General features: G+C 42.9%; 1 protein-coding gene across 6 annotated transcripts in view; it reads left to right on the top strand.

The window, feature by feature from the left end:
• Gsk3b (glycogen synthase kinase 3 beta) overlaps positions 1–16,589 on the top strand; it is a 149,630-nt gene that overhangs the window by 127,453 nt on the left and 5,588 nt on the right. For 2 of the 6 annotated variants that reach the window (XM_087577036.1, XM_087577035.1), the window contains 2 exons: positions 6,873–6,971; positions 9,291–9,371. In XM_087577036.1, coding sequence (XP_087433162.1) covers positions 6,873–6,971; positions 9,291–9,349 — 158 coding nt within the window. In that variant the 3' untranslated portion in view covers positions 9,350–9,371. 6 annotated transcript variants of the gene reach the window in all.

Here is a 16,589-nt window from a genome sequence, read left to right as displayed (position 1 = left end):
CTAGACATGAGTTTTGCCTATTGTCTTAATTCCATTTGCTGTTGAGAGACACCATGACCTTTTTATATTTTCTTATAAAAAGAAAACACTTAATTGGGGCTCACTTACAGTCTCAGAGGTTGAGCCCATCATGAAAGGGGGCATGATAGCATGTGGCAAACATGGTCCTAGAGAAGTGTCCGAGAGCTCTACGTTCTGATCCCCAGGCAGCAGGGAGAGAGACAAAGAGGCCTGCCTTGGGCTTGTAAAACCTCAGTGACACATTTCTTCCAGCAAGGCCACACCTCCTTAACTGTTTCCTGTAATCCTCACTCCTGATGACTAAGCATTCAAATACATGAGTCTGTGGGGGTGCATCTAAGTCAGACCACACCTATATTTCTCTAAACTCAATTATCTTAGTTAAAAAATAAAAACAAGGGAGACTAGAAGGCCCACAAACTGCAGGACCAAACGCAAGACGAATAGAGAAATTACCGTCCCTTCTGGTCTGGGCCCCATTGCTTGCTGCTGAGTAAACAGTAATGGGAGACCGAGTGCACTCGTTCATTGGTGGTTTCCAGTGAGTCCCAAGAGAGCCGTCATCTTCTTCCCTGAGTAAGACTCCGTGTCAGTCTTCCACTGTCTTACTACTCCTCTGATAGGATCCCCTCCCACCCCCACCAACTAAACACAAGAATAGAACAAGGTTAGTGTGCTGACTGGCTGAGTGGTAAGGATTGGTCAGGCTAGGAAATATGTGTGGGAGTTGGGAGCCTTCTGTGACTGAGAAAGACATTTCATCTACTGAATGTGGAGGGTTCATTCTAAAACCACTCCAATGTTACTACAACTTCCGTCTTCCAGGCTCTATAATTCAAGTGCTTCTTTCAATATTCTACCCTCTGCTCATTAGTGTTCTGCTTAACATAGGGTAATCAGGATCCCAAACATTTCAGAGTTTTGGATCAGCTTTTAACAGAGTTAATAGTCTCAGGACATCTGAGTACTCTTAAACATGGTTTAAAACCCGCCTCAGCACAGATGATAGCCGCATAATGTTGACAGTCTTAAGCCATTACTGTTCCCTCAAATCTTACATGTATCCCTCCACATTCAATTTAGAATAACCTAAATGTATAGGGAGAATGTTCATTTTCAAATAAAGAAAATGTCTCTGTGTTGGTTAGAGAGGGCTCCTCACCTCCTTAGTGCATCGTAAAGAGGGTAAGCATTGTTCTAGTTACAAAGTTGAAAAGGATAGTAGGAAATCAGCAGATAGCTTGAGTACTCGCAGACGACGGGCCGGCGAGAGTCCAGTTAACTTGGGAGCAAGTTGTTTTTCTGTGTGCCCACCCCTGGGCCTGGAGGTACCAGAAGGAAGCTGTGTGGTTCGGGTGTTACTGTTGGGCAACTGCAGTTTGACAAAAGGCTAAGCTAGAACGTTGATAAATGGCCTTTTTCTTAGTGCTCTTCACAAAGGAAAGTTATTGGCATTTAGCACCTCTTCACTGCGTGCGTGCGTGCGTGCGTGCGTGCGTGCGTGCGTGCGTGCGTGCGTGTGTGCGTGTGGGTGTGTATGTGCAGGCGCACACATTCTTGCGTTACCAATTCAATAGATGCCTAGGTTTTTTGTTTTTAAACACTGATAAGAAATTCACGAGGATAACTTTTTAAAAAGTTAACAGTGTCGTGTCATTTTTATATCTCTGGTGCTATGCAGCTAAGACCTTTATCAACTTCCAAAACATTTTCTTTGCTCCTGAAATCATGTCCCCATTAAGCATGAATTCCCCATAGCCTCTCTGCCCCTAGCAGCAGCCAATTTGCTTTTCGTCTCCATGGATTTATCCGTTTTGGATATTTTGTATAAATGGAACCCTTAACGTATGATCTGACTTCCTCCACCTAACCTGTTTTCATCCATAGCACATGTATGAGCCCGCCATTCCTTCTTGTGGATGAAGAGCATTCTGTAGGGCTGCAGCCATATTTACGTAGGCATTCATCTCTGACGGACTTTTGGGCCCTGCTGCAATGGTTTATATGCTGATGCTTGTTCCAATAATTGGGGCACTGCTCAGTCACATGACAATTCTGTTTACAGAAACTAGCGCACTATTTCCACAGATGAACGTCTTACAGCCCTACCAGCAGGGTAAAGAGTTCCGATTCCTCCACAGCATGTCAGCACTTGCCTTTGCTGTCAGTCATCTTCCTGATGGGTGTTAGCCTTAACCTGTTTATCTCACTGTACTGAGTCAGGATTCAGTGAGTGCTACTGCCTGCGTACTATGTCCTTTGGTGGCCTTGGGGACTTGGGTCCAGTGAGAATGTTGAGGAAATGAAGAGAGGACAGACAGATGGAAACACAGACGGGGTCTGGGCTCAGTGGTCTGGGCCCTTGCTGGAACAGTGTCTGCACTCTGAAGTGCAGCGTGTTTGTTGTGCAGAGGTGAAAGGAGAAGTGGGGTTGTTGCATCCCCTGGACAAGGAGCTGGGGTTCCTGCCTACAGATAACAAGAAGGCAGGACTTAGGGTGTACGGCTGGAGCAAGCCTACAGTTTAGCTAATCTTGGTAAAGTCACCTCTGTAGTAGAGCAGACTTCAGGTCACAGACATCCAGGGAGAGAAAGCACTGGTGGGCCTTTTCCACACATGCTATCAACATCTGCACATAGACCAGAAGGAAAAGCTTTGTCATTTTTCTGTGGTTGTCATCCTGAGAGGTGGGGAGGCTTTGTCACATCCTGAGAGGTGGGCTGTGGGGTCCTTGACATGGACAGCTCATGTCAGCAGCACATTCACTGAGGACGTCACACACTCAGGGCTTCCTTCACTCCCTGCATCTGTTCTCTTGTTGTTTGCAACCATAAGCAAAAAAGAAAAAAAGCTTTATGCTTTAAAATATGACCTTGAAAATACTGAAGGTCTTTGGGTCACTTTTAGATTCCAGTATCTGGTAGAATCAGCTGCCCTTGGTAATTTTCAAGCTTGGACTGAGAGTATAACTCAACCAGTAACTTGACATACATGAATGAGGGCCTGAGTCTGATACCCAGAGCCACCCCTCCAAAAAATTTTATCTAGTCAAGTGGACTCTGTAAATACATCCTGGGAACCATTTTTCATCAGGCTAACTAGATTAAGAAAGACAAGACTAGTGGTGCGTACTTGTAATCCCAAAGGCAAAATGGCACCCATGGTTTGGTGTGTGTGCACACATACGTATGTTCATATGCACCTGCGCACGCACACACACACACACACACCCTGCAGTTTCATTATAATGTTTAGCTCTGGTGCTATGTTTTAAAATAAAGTCTCAATTCGAGAAAACTAATATAGTTCAAGCTTTTTTAACAATGTACACACCTAATATTCACACTTTAAAAAAAGACTAAGTATTTTATCTTGGTATTGAAAACCATTTTATTTGCCCATATATCACACACAAGCACAATTCTACACCATCCTGGTATGGTTATGTTTTCATGGTTTAAAGAGTACACACCCTAGTTCTCTCCCCATTTACTGTGAAACGGCACCCGGCAAAGGCAGTGTCACAGGAGAAAGAGTTTATTTGATTCGGCTCACAACTCCAGGTCCTCCTTGCAGGGAGGCCAGGGTATCAGGAACTTGAAGCAGCTAGTAAGATCTACAGTCTGGATCAGAGAGAGCAAATGCATGCACACCTCCTCCTGCTCAGTTCGCTTCAATTGTAGTACCATCCAGGACTTAAACCAGGACAGTGCCACACTTCTAAAGTGGGTCTTCTCAGATCAGTTTACATAAAAGATTCCTCACAGTTATACCTCAGCTAGACTCTCTCTCTCTCTAAGAATCTCATACCCATGAGATCAATGCTAGATTATATCAAGTTGAGAGTTAAAACTAACCATTGCACATGTGTGTTTGGACATAATATAGATAGATAAATCAGAGGTAGCTATGTTGTAATTCTGTGAGAATCAGAGAAAATTGTAGTAGTTGGAAAACCTTTCTATCTACTCAAGTGGACTCTAGAAAGATTCTGGGAATCGTTTTTCCTGAGACTAAATATATTAGTGAGAGTTCGTGAGAATGCATGTGAGTATATATGTATGTGTTTTGTCTTAAAAATTCCTGTCGGCCATTCTGAAAGTGAACTGTCACAGTAGAGGAGTGCCTTCTCCCAGTGATTTGTAAAATTACAGTGATTTCTAAATCACTGTTACTCTTGAGCAGTATTTCTGCATAAGGACATGGAATTACTGGGTGCTGTTCTATTTGAATATATAAATATATATATTTAAAGTGCAGCTTTAAAATGCGGAGTTTTTAAGAGCAGTTGGTAACTAATGGGTTGGAGAACTGTGTGTTTCAAGAGGCTAAAGGAGGAGGCCTAGTCATCCCCTTGACTGTATATCGTAGGGAGTATCTGGATAACCACTGTTAGGTGAAAGAATTGTGAAGAAACAGCAAGCTCCCGCTGGTAGCAGTGACTTCTCCTCTCTCCAAACAAACTCGGTGACACCTTGCTCTACACCTCGTCTCCAAATAAAAAGAAGCCCTGGGCTTCCTGTCTGAGGTGCTCACTGACTTGAGTTGAATGAGTGCTGCAACGTCACTTTACATAAATACAGCCATTTTCTGTTAATGTAATGGATATTTATGTGCATTTCTAGCTTGCCTCTGATTGCTGTAGCTGTTAACAATTAAAGTTTACAACACAGCTAAGTTCGGTCTGCTGGTTACTGTACCTCGAAAGTTAGTGCACAAATGATACTTGTGTTTCTTGGATTAATCATAAGAAATATGTGCACCCTCCACTGGGAGCCCTTGGGGAGGAATGCTGTATCAGTCTGGGTAAGGCCAGTGTGCACACACACTGAACAAGTGATCAGAAAAGAGAAAGTCAACGAAAGGGAATGGGCACCCGGGCCGTGAGGAGAGCCACTGGACACCTCCAACCCGTGTGTGTGTGGAGGTTTGTCTTCATGTAGCTTTGTCAACATGCTTCCATTACATTCCTTCCCTCTTTCAGATTTCTTCTAGGTGTTGAACACATAGGGCCCTTTGATCCAAAAGTGCTGTCATTCTAGCAGACTTGACTGCCTTTTTGTTCATTTGGCCAGCTCTGTTTTCTGTTGGTCCAGCAAAGACACTAAAAGATCTCTGAGACCTAGCAAACTGATTCACACCCAATATTATTAAATGTGTGGGTGGGTTTTTTCTTTGTATTTTACTTGGGATAACAAGTTTAAATTTCTTTCAGGTTAATGAAGAATAACTATATACACTGCATAATCAGCCATGGCTGCTACCAGATACCTCTGCTGGCCCAGTCAGGATATTACTGCTTAACTTTTCTTTTAACTTTTTATTCTTTGAGTTTCACATGCATCCCAGTCCCATTATCTCTCCATTCCCTCATAGCTGCCGTTTGCTCTTGCAACCTAAAATCACACACACATACCACCACCATCACCACCACCACCACCCCACATCAGTAAACAAAGCATAGACATCTCGTTGTGAAACCTGTAGTATGGCACAGTATGTCCCATAGTATATTTCTCTGTCCACACATCTTCACTTGGCAAATGTTCATTGCAATGAATCATTGGTCTTGTTCGAGATCTCTGACTTCTGTGACACCATCAATATTGGGTTCTCATCATAACTCCTCCTGGTTACCCTGTTGTTGCCCTGTCTCCTGGGGATCCTGCAGCTTTGGATCAGTAGGACCCACTCTTTCACACATCCCTACAATTCACAGATGATATAGATTTTGGGGTGGGCCAACTCAGATCCCTGGATCTGGACCTGTTAAAGTGCCTGGCTGCAAGCAAACTAGTGTGGTATCCTCTTGTTGCTCAGTGGGAGTAACGCCTGCCTCTTACACCCTCCCTAGTAGGGTATAGCTTCCCAGAGGAAGACTTCTGTTTGACTAAATGCTCTCACTCACCAAACACTGACTCTTTCTCTGCACTTAAAGCTTTTTTCTTCCATTAATTTTTCATGAATCTTGGTATCATTTCATTGCTTTTCTTAGTTAGACTATAGTCTTATTTAGAATCTTAATTTAGTATAAAATTAGTATTTAGTTGCCAACCTGTAAATAAATCACCATTGGCAAAGGTTTTGACCCTCGAACATTTTTAAACTGTTACATCTGAACACTTTGCTTTCTAGCAACTTGGGGAAAGAGATTTACAGGGGAATAAAAGGAAACCTCAAACTACTTAATGGGTTTGGGGCTTCCTTTATTTCACAACTTCTCAGTTAATGCCATGCATTTAAATTGTCAAGATGTTACTCTAGGTGAGAGGTTGGTATCGTCCTACAGGCACATGCTATTTCAAATGTGACTCTGGATGGGGGGTGGTGAAAAGAGAACCCACAGATTATAAGGCAGAGTGCCAGGCATGACTCGCTCCCCAGCAAACTGGAAGGACAGTCACACTTCTTGAAGGCATCACTGGGTACTTAAGCAAACTCAGCCCCACTTACCTTAAGGAATATAAAATGGAGCGAAAGCGAAAGCATTCCTGTGTTCACTGCTCCTGTCTGCCCACCCTTCTTGGCTGCTGTCTGTTCATTTACCCATTTCTGTTTGCTGCTGTTCTAAGTTACAGTCAGGAGTTACAGGTGATGGGGGGTGGCAGGAAGGATGTATATACACTCAGCCTCAAACTTCTCACTGCTGCCTTTGTCCAAGATAAACTTAGTTCTTATAATCTGTCAGCTCTGTGTCACATGACTGTGCACTTCCCCTCTAACTTAATTACTGGCTCACTGGTGCAGTTTATAAACTGGTATTTTAATATCATGCCTTTTATTTTTACCTATAAAGGTATTTCAGGTAAAGGGTGGAGTCTGAACTTTAATGTCTGTCTCTGTTACTCTAGAACTGTCAAGTAACCCACCTCTGGCCACCATCCTTATCCCTCCTCACGCTCGGATTCAGGCAGCTGCTTCACCTCCTGCAAACGCCACAGCAGCCTCAGGTGAGCACAGCGCGTCTTTTTGGTCCACTTGTCTAACCCGCTGATTTCCAAAGGACACTGTTATCTCCATTTTCTGTGCTATGAACGTTTAACTCCCTTTACGTATCAAAGCCAGATAGTACCCAAATGAGTGAAAGAGAATAAAATACTGCTTTCCACTTAAAGCAGTTACAATTAAAGGTTACAAAAAAGTAACCGAGAAATATTATAAACACACATGTACATAACTTATATGTAAGGCATATCCTTTTCTGGTTTTGGGTTTGTTTTTTTTTTTTTTAAGTACAGAATAGAGTTTATTTAGGGCATGGGGAGGGGAGTTGAGGTGGGAGTAGAGACAAAGAAAGGCAGAGGGGGGGAGGAAGGGGAGGGAGGAGAGAGGAGTAGAAGCCAGCCATGAACACATGGAGAGAGGACTCGAGGGGATTGGGGAGAGAAGGGACAGAGGGGGAAGGGAGTAAGAGATACCCTGGCTTCTCAGTGTAAGATGTTTATAGGAGAAAACAGTCTTTATAAATGGAACATTGGAGAATGCCTCACTTTAGTTCTCACTTCCAGATGAACTCCACTAATACCCTAAAGAGGATGATTTAAGAAGAGTGGACGTACGTTGATCTAATCTTAAACCATCGACAGGGCTAAGAGTGCAACGAAAATACATTTGATTTTGCATCAGAGCGCCATTAGGCTGTCCTCCTCCTCACTTCCCCACCCCACCCAGAAAACAAAACAAGAAAATCTCACAAAGACCCCAGGTTGAAGCTAGAGCATAGAATGAATAAGTGAGACCCTCATCTCCACATAGACATAGAGAACACATTTAGGCATAGACAAAGCTTTTCTTGTAAGCCATTTCCAAATCTGCTTCATGCTTCAAAGAAATTGACAGCTAATCTGCAAAGCTCTAGACTTTCTAATATCTGAACCTAGACATATTTTAAATATTAAATTTTCAAGGTCAGAATTTCCAATCATTCAACCTAAATGAGAGCAGCATATACTAGCCCCAGCATGCCCCGGGTCTAATGAGTTAGAATGTGAGCCTCTGCATTACTACAGTAGTTGGTCTTCTTGATTTAAGTCCCTGTAATAGAAACTCGGTATCAGAAAGAATTTACAATTTAGAGGCTGAGTCACAAAGAACCAAATACTGTCTTCAGCAGCATGTCAGTCAACTAAAAAGGTTTGGACAAAAATGAATTCAGAACTAAGGCATAATCCTGAAATTACCGTCCAGCCTGTTACAGCTCTGCACAGTACCGGTGAGTTTGTCTACAGCAAACTCGTTGGGATACAGAGGCTTCCGGTGGCGCCTCAGAAGTGGTCCTGTCTGTAGCTGGCTAGAAGGAAGATTGGGTTTCTGTGGCTTTCCTTTAAGCCTGTGAGCAAAGCTAAGTACTAAGAACAGAAACAGAAAAGCAAGACAAGACCATGATCATACTCACTGCTATGAAACGGACTGATGGCCAAAACTATCAAGTGGCTTCCAGATACCCAGATCTTGATGAATTCTTTGTGTTGCTGCTTCTGGAAACCCAATAAATTTTACTTACCTGGATGGAGTCCTAAAATCCTGTCAGTATTATTTTGGGAATATATAGTTAGTTCTTGCTACAGAAACTTTGACTAACACACTTTGTAGTCACAGTGTCTCACCTTTTTTGAAAATGGTTGAGATAGTGTGTCTGCTAATGAGTGACGTAAACGCATGCTGATTACTTCTTTGTTCGGTTGTGTTTAGTGTTCAGGTGGCCACTGCAGGTGCAGTGATTAAAGTGTTACAATATACAACCATCAGGTTCAAACTGTAAAATCATCAATCCCATTTTAGGGCTTTAACTTCCTAATACATCTAGTAGAAGAGGAAAAAGCTACTACATACAGAGACTGTAATCATAAAATAACAAAGACTGTAGTGACAGATTTTATAAACTGGACAATCAACCTTCTATGAGTTCACACACGAACACTTCAGAGATCATACGATTAACTAGCAGATGAATTGAAGTGAGGGTAGGAGGATGTCTTACTCAGAGCATCTTTCTTTGTAGAGGATGATGGTCTAAAGAATATAGATGATTGTTCAGTAAGTTTCTTGCTGTTGAGAATAACTTTGAAGCCAGTGATTTCAGTTTACATTTTCATCGTTTACTGAGCACAGATTTATCGATCTCATGATTGTTGGTGTTTGTTCAGGATTGTTCCAATAACTGGACCCATTACTGACAAAAGTGAGCAAATTTCATTTTTCCATCACCCAATATAAATTGATGCCCCTGCCATTCTGCAAGTGATTTCTGTATGTGTTGCTCTCCTCAGTAAGCCACATGAGATCATGCTCAGCCAACCAAACTGTTGAGGACAGCTCTCAGTACTGATGAAGATGACAGACTGTCCTGGGTATGTTCTAAAATGATAAGGCAGTTGGTTTTTATAGCTTGTGTATCACATGCACACTCCATAAATATGCCTCTTCTACCTAAATAGAGAAACGCCATCTAAGGGGATAGACAAGGCTAAGACTGTTTGACTGTACCCCGCTGCTGCTGAGGAACTGGGCAGGCCTCGTTACAGATGTCGCCTCTCGAGACTGCTTCCTGCTCCTGCTTGCTTAGCCATAAACCAACTTTATATCGTAGTCATTTACACATGAGTCAGAACAACAGCAGAAACTCTCAGGAAATACATTCTGTTGTCGAGAAAATTCTCAGCCCCTTTCCAACTTAGAAAAATAACTCTATCAAAAATGGAAATTAAACTCGTTCTAATTTGTTTGGGAGAGTTAAAGTCAGGAAAATTTCTAGTATCTTCAGTAATTATTAAATGAATTCTGGAGTCCATCTCAGATTTGTTTCTGAACTGTGGGCTCTGAGTTTGAAGATATCTTACGTGTTTCTTGCCCTTTGTTCAGACTGTGTTTTGTTGACTAGGATTCTTGTCCTTTCCTGGTTGAAAACCTTTCTCAGAAAAAGGGAATCGAGGGACTTGACTGAGACGGCTTCTCTGTCGTTTGACTTGGACTGGGCTGAACTTGTAGATCCTGCCTTGAAAGCTCTCGATGTCTGCTGATGTAGACCAGTTCTGGCCTGCCCCTTAGATCTACCTTCTTCTTTTCAGTTCTTTGACTGTGTGTGTCATTTAGAAAATTGTGTGGCTTTTTTTTTTAAGCTTTTTTTTTCTTCCACTATCAATGCATAGTTAATCTGGGGGACAGTGTGTTCAATGTTCTTGCTTCCAGAGGTAATCACAGATAATGTTGTTTTGTGTATTAGTCTGTACATGAGTAGCCAGAAAAATGAGCTTTTCATTTAAATGGGCTTACACTATTTTGAGTGTCAAGGTATACTACTGTAGTCACATGTTGTATTTTTCTATTACTTAATAGTATTGTATTCCTAAAGCTTTGTGGTAATTCATCTAATTTGTTCCTTTTGAACATGAGAGATGTATTTTAAGGATTGTTTGGCTTTTTTTCTTTTGCTCTTCTGAAAAGGGCAATGAAACTTACCTTTTCATAAAGCCCTGCGTATTCTTTCAAACTAGCTAATAAAAATAGTTTGGGAAGTAATGTTGAAGGAATAAGGAATTTTAAAGTTTTTAATACAAACTGTCAAATTGCCTTCCAAAACCCTGTTCCAGTTTCTACTCCCCATTGTAGTGAAAGTACTTTTTTTAATTTCCCAGAAGAGTAGGGGTGGGGAAGGTTCACTGTGCACATGTTTATATATGTTACCAATGTGGCCAAATGAGTGTAGCTCTTCTCGGGACCTAGATTTCTATTTTAAACTATTGCAGTTTAAGAGACTCACACCAGCCAGTCTGTGTGCACTGTATGTTGGGTTAGGTTTACTTCATAAACTTGTCTGAATCACTGCAGTGAAACCTGCCAGGTTGGTATGGCGATGCATGCCGTTTCCCCAGTCACACAGGTCTGACAAGGACCAGGAGTTTGGCCTTCTTGAGTGGTTTAAAACCCTGGCTCAGGGGTTGGGGATTTAGCTCAGCGGCAGAATGCTTGCCTAGCAAGCACAAGGCCCTGGGTTCGATCCCCAGCTCCGAAAAAAAGAAAAAAAAAAAAAAAAAAAAAAAAAAACCCTGGCTCAGTTTGTAAAGTGCTTGCCTTGCAAGCATAAGACCCTACTTCAATCCCCAAAATGCTTTCGATGCCAAGTGTGGTGTACTTGCTTATAATCTAGCAGTAAGAAGGCAGAGACAGGGTCCTGGGGGACTGCTGGTTCTCCATTCTAGCCTGATAGGTGAGCTCCAGGCCAGTGAGAGATCCTGTCCCATGTTGGTAGGTAAGGACACTTGTTGATACCTGGGATCTATGTGGTAAAAGGACCAAACTAAATCCACTACCACCACCACCCCAGGTTTTCCATGGCACGGGTGTATGCATGCATGCATGTATGTATGTATGTATGTATGTATGTATGTATGTATGTATGTATGACAAAGTATTTTAAAGTAGTAGGATGCATTTCCGAGGCTGACACACAATCACGCAGTTCCTGAGCATGCCCATACACAGCATGCACATTTTCCTGCACACATACAAATTATGCATACACAAATGCCTTTTTTTAAAAAAGGAAAATTAACTTAGTTACTTTTACAAAAGCAGTGAGTGGTAGGTGCTGCCTCTAGAAAATTGTGACTTATGTGCGTACAAAGCGTGTCCTGTCCTATTAAGTCAAGATTACCTGGAGGTTTCCACTGCCTCCTAAAGGATTCACCTAGTGAATGTTTTATAGCTCACCGTGGATGTTTCTTAAGTGTTCTTCAGATTTCACTTCCTTGCCTGAACTTACGTGCTTTTATTTATTTTTCGTTCATTATTTCCTTAATTAGATTTTTTTTAACTTAAAAAAGAAAACATTTCCTATAACCCCATATTCTACCCTGAACAGTCAAGCCCCTTCCTTAGAATGTGCTTGCCTCTGCAGTGTCTCTGGTCTCAGCAGATCAGATACGGGAGCTCTCACTGACAGGCTGTCCGTGGGCCCTGGTGGGTGGGCTAGACCACAGGCGTCTGAGTTCTGCTTACATTTTCGCAGTGACTGATGCCTTCCTTGGTTTCTGTGCCAAGTCTCTTTCTAGGAATAGCATGGAAAGAATTGAAGATGTGCTGCTAAGGAGGGTTTCCTCTCCCTTATTACATATTACATTATATTTATATTAAATATACTATATATTTCACCTATTGTGAAAATCACAGTAGGTGTTATGAGAGAGACGCAAAAACTGGCTGTGCAGGTGGAGCTTTGAGCTTGCTGGTGTAGATGGATTTAGTCAGGGTGAGTTTAGGATGCACTTGGATTCCACTGGTGGTAGCTCTGTTTATCCCTGTGACTTATAACAAAAGACATCGCTTTACATTAGGGCCTTTTCTACTGAGTAGGTTGACTAAATTACTTCTGCAGTATAAATAATATATTTCTGGATGCCAGTATTTTTTGTATGGGACCTGACATGTCATGAGATTTCTTACTAACCTAGTAAGTACAAGCACACTGGCTGTGGACTGGAGTTACAGAGCAAAATAACAGAAACGTGGGAAATGAAATGCACACGAGTTCTCAAGTGCACACAACACACATTTACACAGGTTAATTCGACTACCCAAAATATTCCCTTACTAATATGTCACTTGTAGAAATTAATAACCGTAGTTTTTGGAAAACTCGGAAAGTGTTTAGAACAAATAAGCACTAAATGTTGTTTTTAATTTACAGCCTAAATAGCCACATGTAGCTCGTAGTCACTTTGGCTTCGTTGGTCAGTATAAATAGAACATTTCTGGGTCGCAGCTAGACCGTAGTGTGGATTCCTGTGGGTTAGAGCCGGTCTCTCTTCTAGACACACTTTGGAAATCCTGATTTCATGGTGGCAGAACCATCTCCTCCAAGCCAGTGCGTCCCACATGCTGTGCCTGTCTAAGACCCTGTGGCCGCAGGTTAAAATGTGGCCCTTCACTGCCTCCCAGTGCACTCTTGGTAATCACACTGGGCCCCAGAATGCATAGGAATTGCTGTACAAATGAGGAGTGAAGGAGAAAGGAGAACTCAAGATGGTGACTGTTAAGTCTGTGGCCTGAAAAGCTTGACTGAGGAAGTCTCCAGTGTTGAGACAGTTGTCATTAATCCGTGACTCCAGAATCTAGTGACTTCCACATTTCTGAGAATCTAGGGCTAGGGCAGCGTTCACGTGCGCGTGCGCGTTCACACACACACACACACACACACACACACACACACACACACACTCCTACTATTCCCAGAAAATGTCTGTATGTCTGTTTGCCAGATATGGACCTTTATGTTCAAAGTTTTGCAAGCTGGTGTGGTGGCACAGACTTGTAATACAGCATTTGGGGAGCTGAGGCAGGAGGCTCACCAAAAGCTCAAGACCAGCCTGTACTGCATAATTTTATGCCAACTTAGGCTGAGAATGAGGCAATCTCAAGAAGTAAAGGCAAACGTTTAAGAAATCACCAGAGGCTGGGCAGGTGGCTTAGTGGTTAGTGCTTCCCACCCAGGCAAGCAGGAATTGCCAGAGATTAAGTCCATGAACCATGTAAGTGTCCTGTGGCTGTGCCTCCTACCTGTCATACCCGAAAGAAGGAGACGGAGCCTCAGAGCAAGCTGGCTAGGGAGACTTTTGAGATAGGTGAGTTTGACTGAGAGATCCTGTCTCAGAGAATAAGGTGAAAGAACAACCCAAGAAGATTCCCCACATAAACCTCAAACTTCCACAGTTATACGTGCACACCCCACCCCACATACCTTAGAAAACACATGGAAACAAAACAGTCACAAAAGTATTTTAGTTCTTTTTTTTTTTTTTTTTTTTTTAAGATTTATCTTATGTGGTTACACTGTCGCTGTCTTCAGACACACCAGAAGAGGGCACCAGATCCCATTACAGATGGCTGTGAGCCACCATGTAGTTACTGGGAATTGAACTCAGGGCTTCCGGAAGAGCACTCATTGCTCTTAACCACTGAGCCATCTCTCCGGCCATATTTTTAATTCTTATAATAATTCTTATAGTAGAATCTAGCACAGAAGCCCTGGAACTACAAATACAAACCCTTCTCAGAAAACAAGGAAGAAGCAGTTGTTTTTTTTTTTTGTTTTTTTGGGTTTTTTTTCTTTTTTTGGGGGGGGGGGAGCTGGGGACTGAACCCAGGGCCTTGCGCTTGCTAGGCAAGCGCTCTACCACTAAGCTAAATCCCCACCCCCCAGCAGTTGTTTTTCTGAAGTAATTTTGTTTACCCTAATGAAGACAGCCCTGCACAGTTAGAGACACTCCAGTACCTTAGATGGTACTTGGTCAGTGATGCTTTCCCAGGCCTCTGAGTGTAAGCGCTTCGTGGCATTTAAGTTCAACATACAAATGTGTTCGTTCTTACCGCTTTGAGTTGCCATCCTGAATTTTAGCAACTTGTAACAGGATGGATGTTCTCTGGCATTTCGTCTGTAGGTTAGGAATCTAGAAGCCATCTGGCTATATGAGAGTTTGAATGAGGTGGCTAAGATGTGCATATACATCATGGCTTCCAGTTTAGTGTTGGCGTGGTATTCCTGAGTATGCGAATGAGTGAGTCTCTGTGTCTGTTTCTGGTTTGCATGCTATTTCTTGGGTTCTTTCCTTCTGTTTGTTTTGTCCTATTCTGATGTATTAAACTGTATTTTACCTTATTATTTATTTTATTATTATCCCTTAGGAGACTGTTTTCTACGAGACAGAAAGGCGTGGATCTGATGGGAGGGGACGTGGGAAGGAACTGGGATTAGTAGAGGGATAGGCAACCACTATCAGGATCTATTGTATGAGGAAAACAATTTAATAAGGGGAGGTGTTCCCGAGGGATACAGTTATCTCATGGCTTGCCTGGGGTTAGGGCTGGGTCGTCCATGTAGTTAACATGCTTTGACAGGTCTAGCCACTCCTCCTGTGGACTTCTTATTTATCTCAGGGCTTTCATCATATCAGCTGTCTTCTCTTACACCAAGTGATCCAGAGAGAATACGGTGGAAGCCATCTTTTATGTCCTTAGAAATCACACACCATAATCTTTGCAGTGAGCATGGGTACCCAGAGGCCTGAATCACCACTGTTATCTTGGGAGGTGCTACAGTGTATTAGGATGAGCTTAGGCCTGCCTTCCTCTTCCCAGGGCAGGTTGTTTGATGGCGTCTGTCCATCCCTCTCAACTCTGTTCTGGGATTGGAGGCAGGATGTCTGTAGGCTCTTGAGAAGCGGAACAGTGGGCGTGTTTCTAAAGATGGCTGACCTGGGGCAGTGTCAGCTCTGCAGTTGTTTCCAGAGTACTTTTGCCTCTGTCCATCCCACACGGGTGTTTGACTGCTCTGTCTCAACGTAGTAAAGATGAGCGGGTGTCCTCCAAGCACCCTCTGCACAGCAGCTCCTACGCCACATTCAGCCTCTAGCCATATCTTCTTTTGTTTGCTTGGTTGTTTTATGCTTTAATACAAACTAAGAGCTGTAATTTTGCATATAAAGGATTTGCTTGTGTGTGGAACCAGGTCTCTCTCACTGTGTGGGCAAGGATGGCCAGCCAACACAGCAGGTAATCATGAGTACCTGTTAAAGTCTCCTTATCAAATGATTTTGATACAATGCTGAGTAAAATAATGAGACCGTTAGATTTTAAATCTGAGGAACATGAATATCCAGCAGATTTTATCGTTCAGCAGTGCTGGTTAAATGTGGATGTGGTGGGTACCTGTCAGTCCTGGGCTTTAAGATAGAACAGCAGTTCCTCCTGGCATCTTCTGCTGAAAGTGGGTGTCGTTTGGTCATGACCATGCATTTGGTGACAATTGTGTGGAACCAGGAAATGCACGAGGGGATGCTTTTGTGAGGAACATTACAGTTCTGAAGTAACTGGTTTTCCAACCTTCTTCTGAAATGTTTTTAATGCAGCCTATGCCTGAATCATAAACATGAAGAAAGGCCTGAAGGGCTGTCATCTAGCCAGGAATTCTTGTTGTTAGGAGTACACCAAATTCAGGTGACTGTGAACAGAAAAACTTCCTTTTAGTAGGGCATGGCTGAGGGAGTCATGGTTGAAGCCTGAGACCTAGCCAGCTCTTCTGTGCTGAGAACGGCTGCCTGCTGGCTTTGGAGAAAGGTCCTGGTCCATATGCCATGTACTCGTGAGTTAGACGCTTCCGCACCCTGGCAGCATGGCCCTGCTTCCTTTTTCATAAGGAAGTAGAACGTAGAGTGGTTGTGGAGGTGATAAACGAAACAGCTTACCCTTAAATGGTAAGGTGACTATGTGTCTTTGGTGTCTGCTGCGTCTTCACCTTAGCAAGTGGCCCTTGGAGCATGACTCTGGATCTTTACTTAGTGTCACTTGTTTTCAGTGAGCTGAGTACTGCTGGGCCCAGCTATAGCAAAAGTCTTGACAGAAGCAACCTGAATTCCTGAGTCTGTGATACATTAAATGTACACACGCACGCACGCACACACGCACGCACAAACGCAAGCACGCACGCAGGCACTTCACTTAGCTCCTAGCAGAAAGGAAGTCCTAGTGCTGGGTGCTGGACCCACATAGGAGATGCAGCTCCGGAAGGCCTCAGC

This window comes from Rattus norvegicus, chromosome 11 (assembly GCF_021556685.1).
Source record: "Rattus norvegicus strain SHRSP/BbbUtx chromosome 11, alternate assembly SHRSP_T2T, whole genome shotgun sequence".
In the NCBI taxonomy this organism is placed as follows: Eukaryota; Metazoa; Chordata; class Mammalia; order Rodentia; family Muridae; genus Rattus; species Rattus norvegicus.
This window is presented reverse-complemented; position numbering and strand designations above follow the sequence as displayed.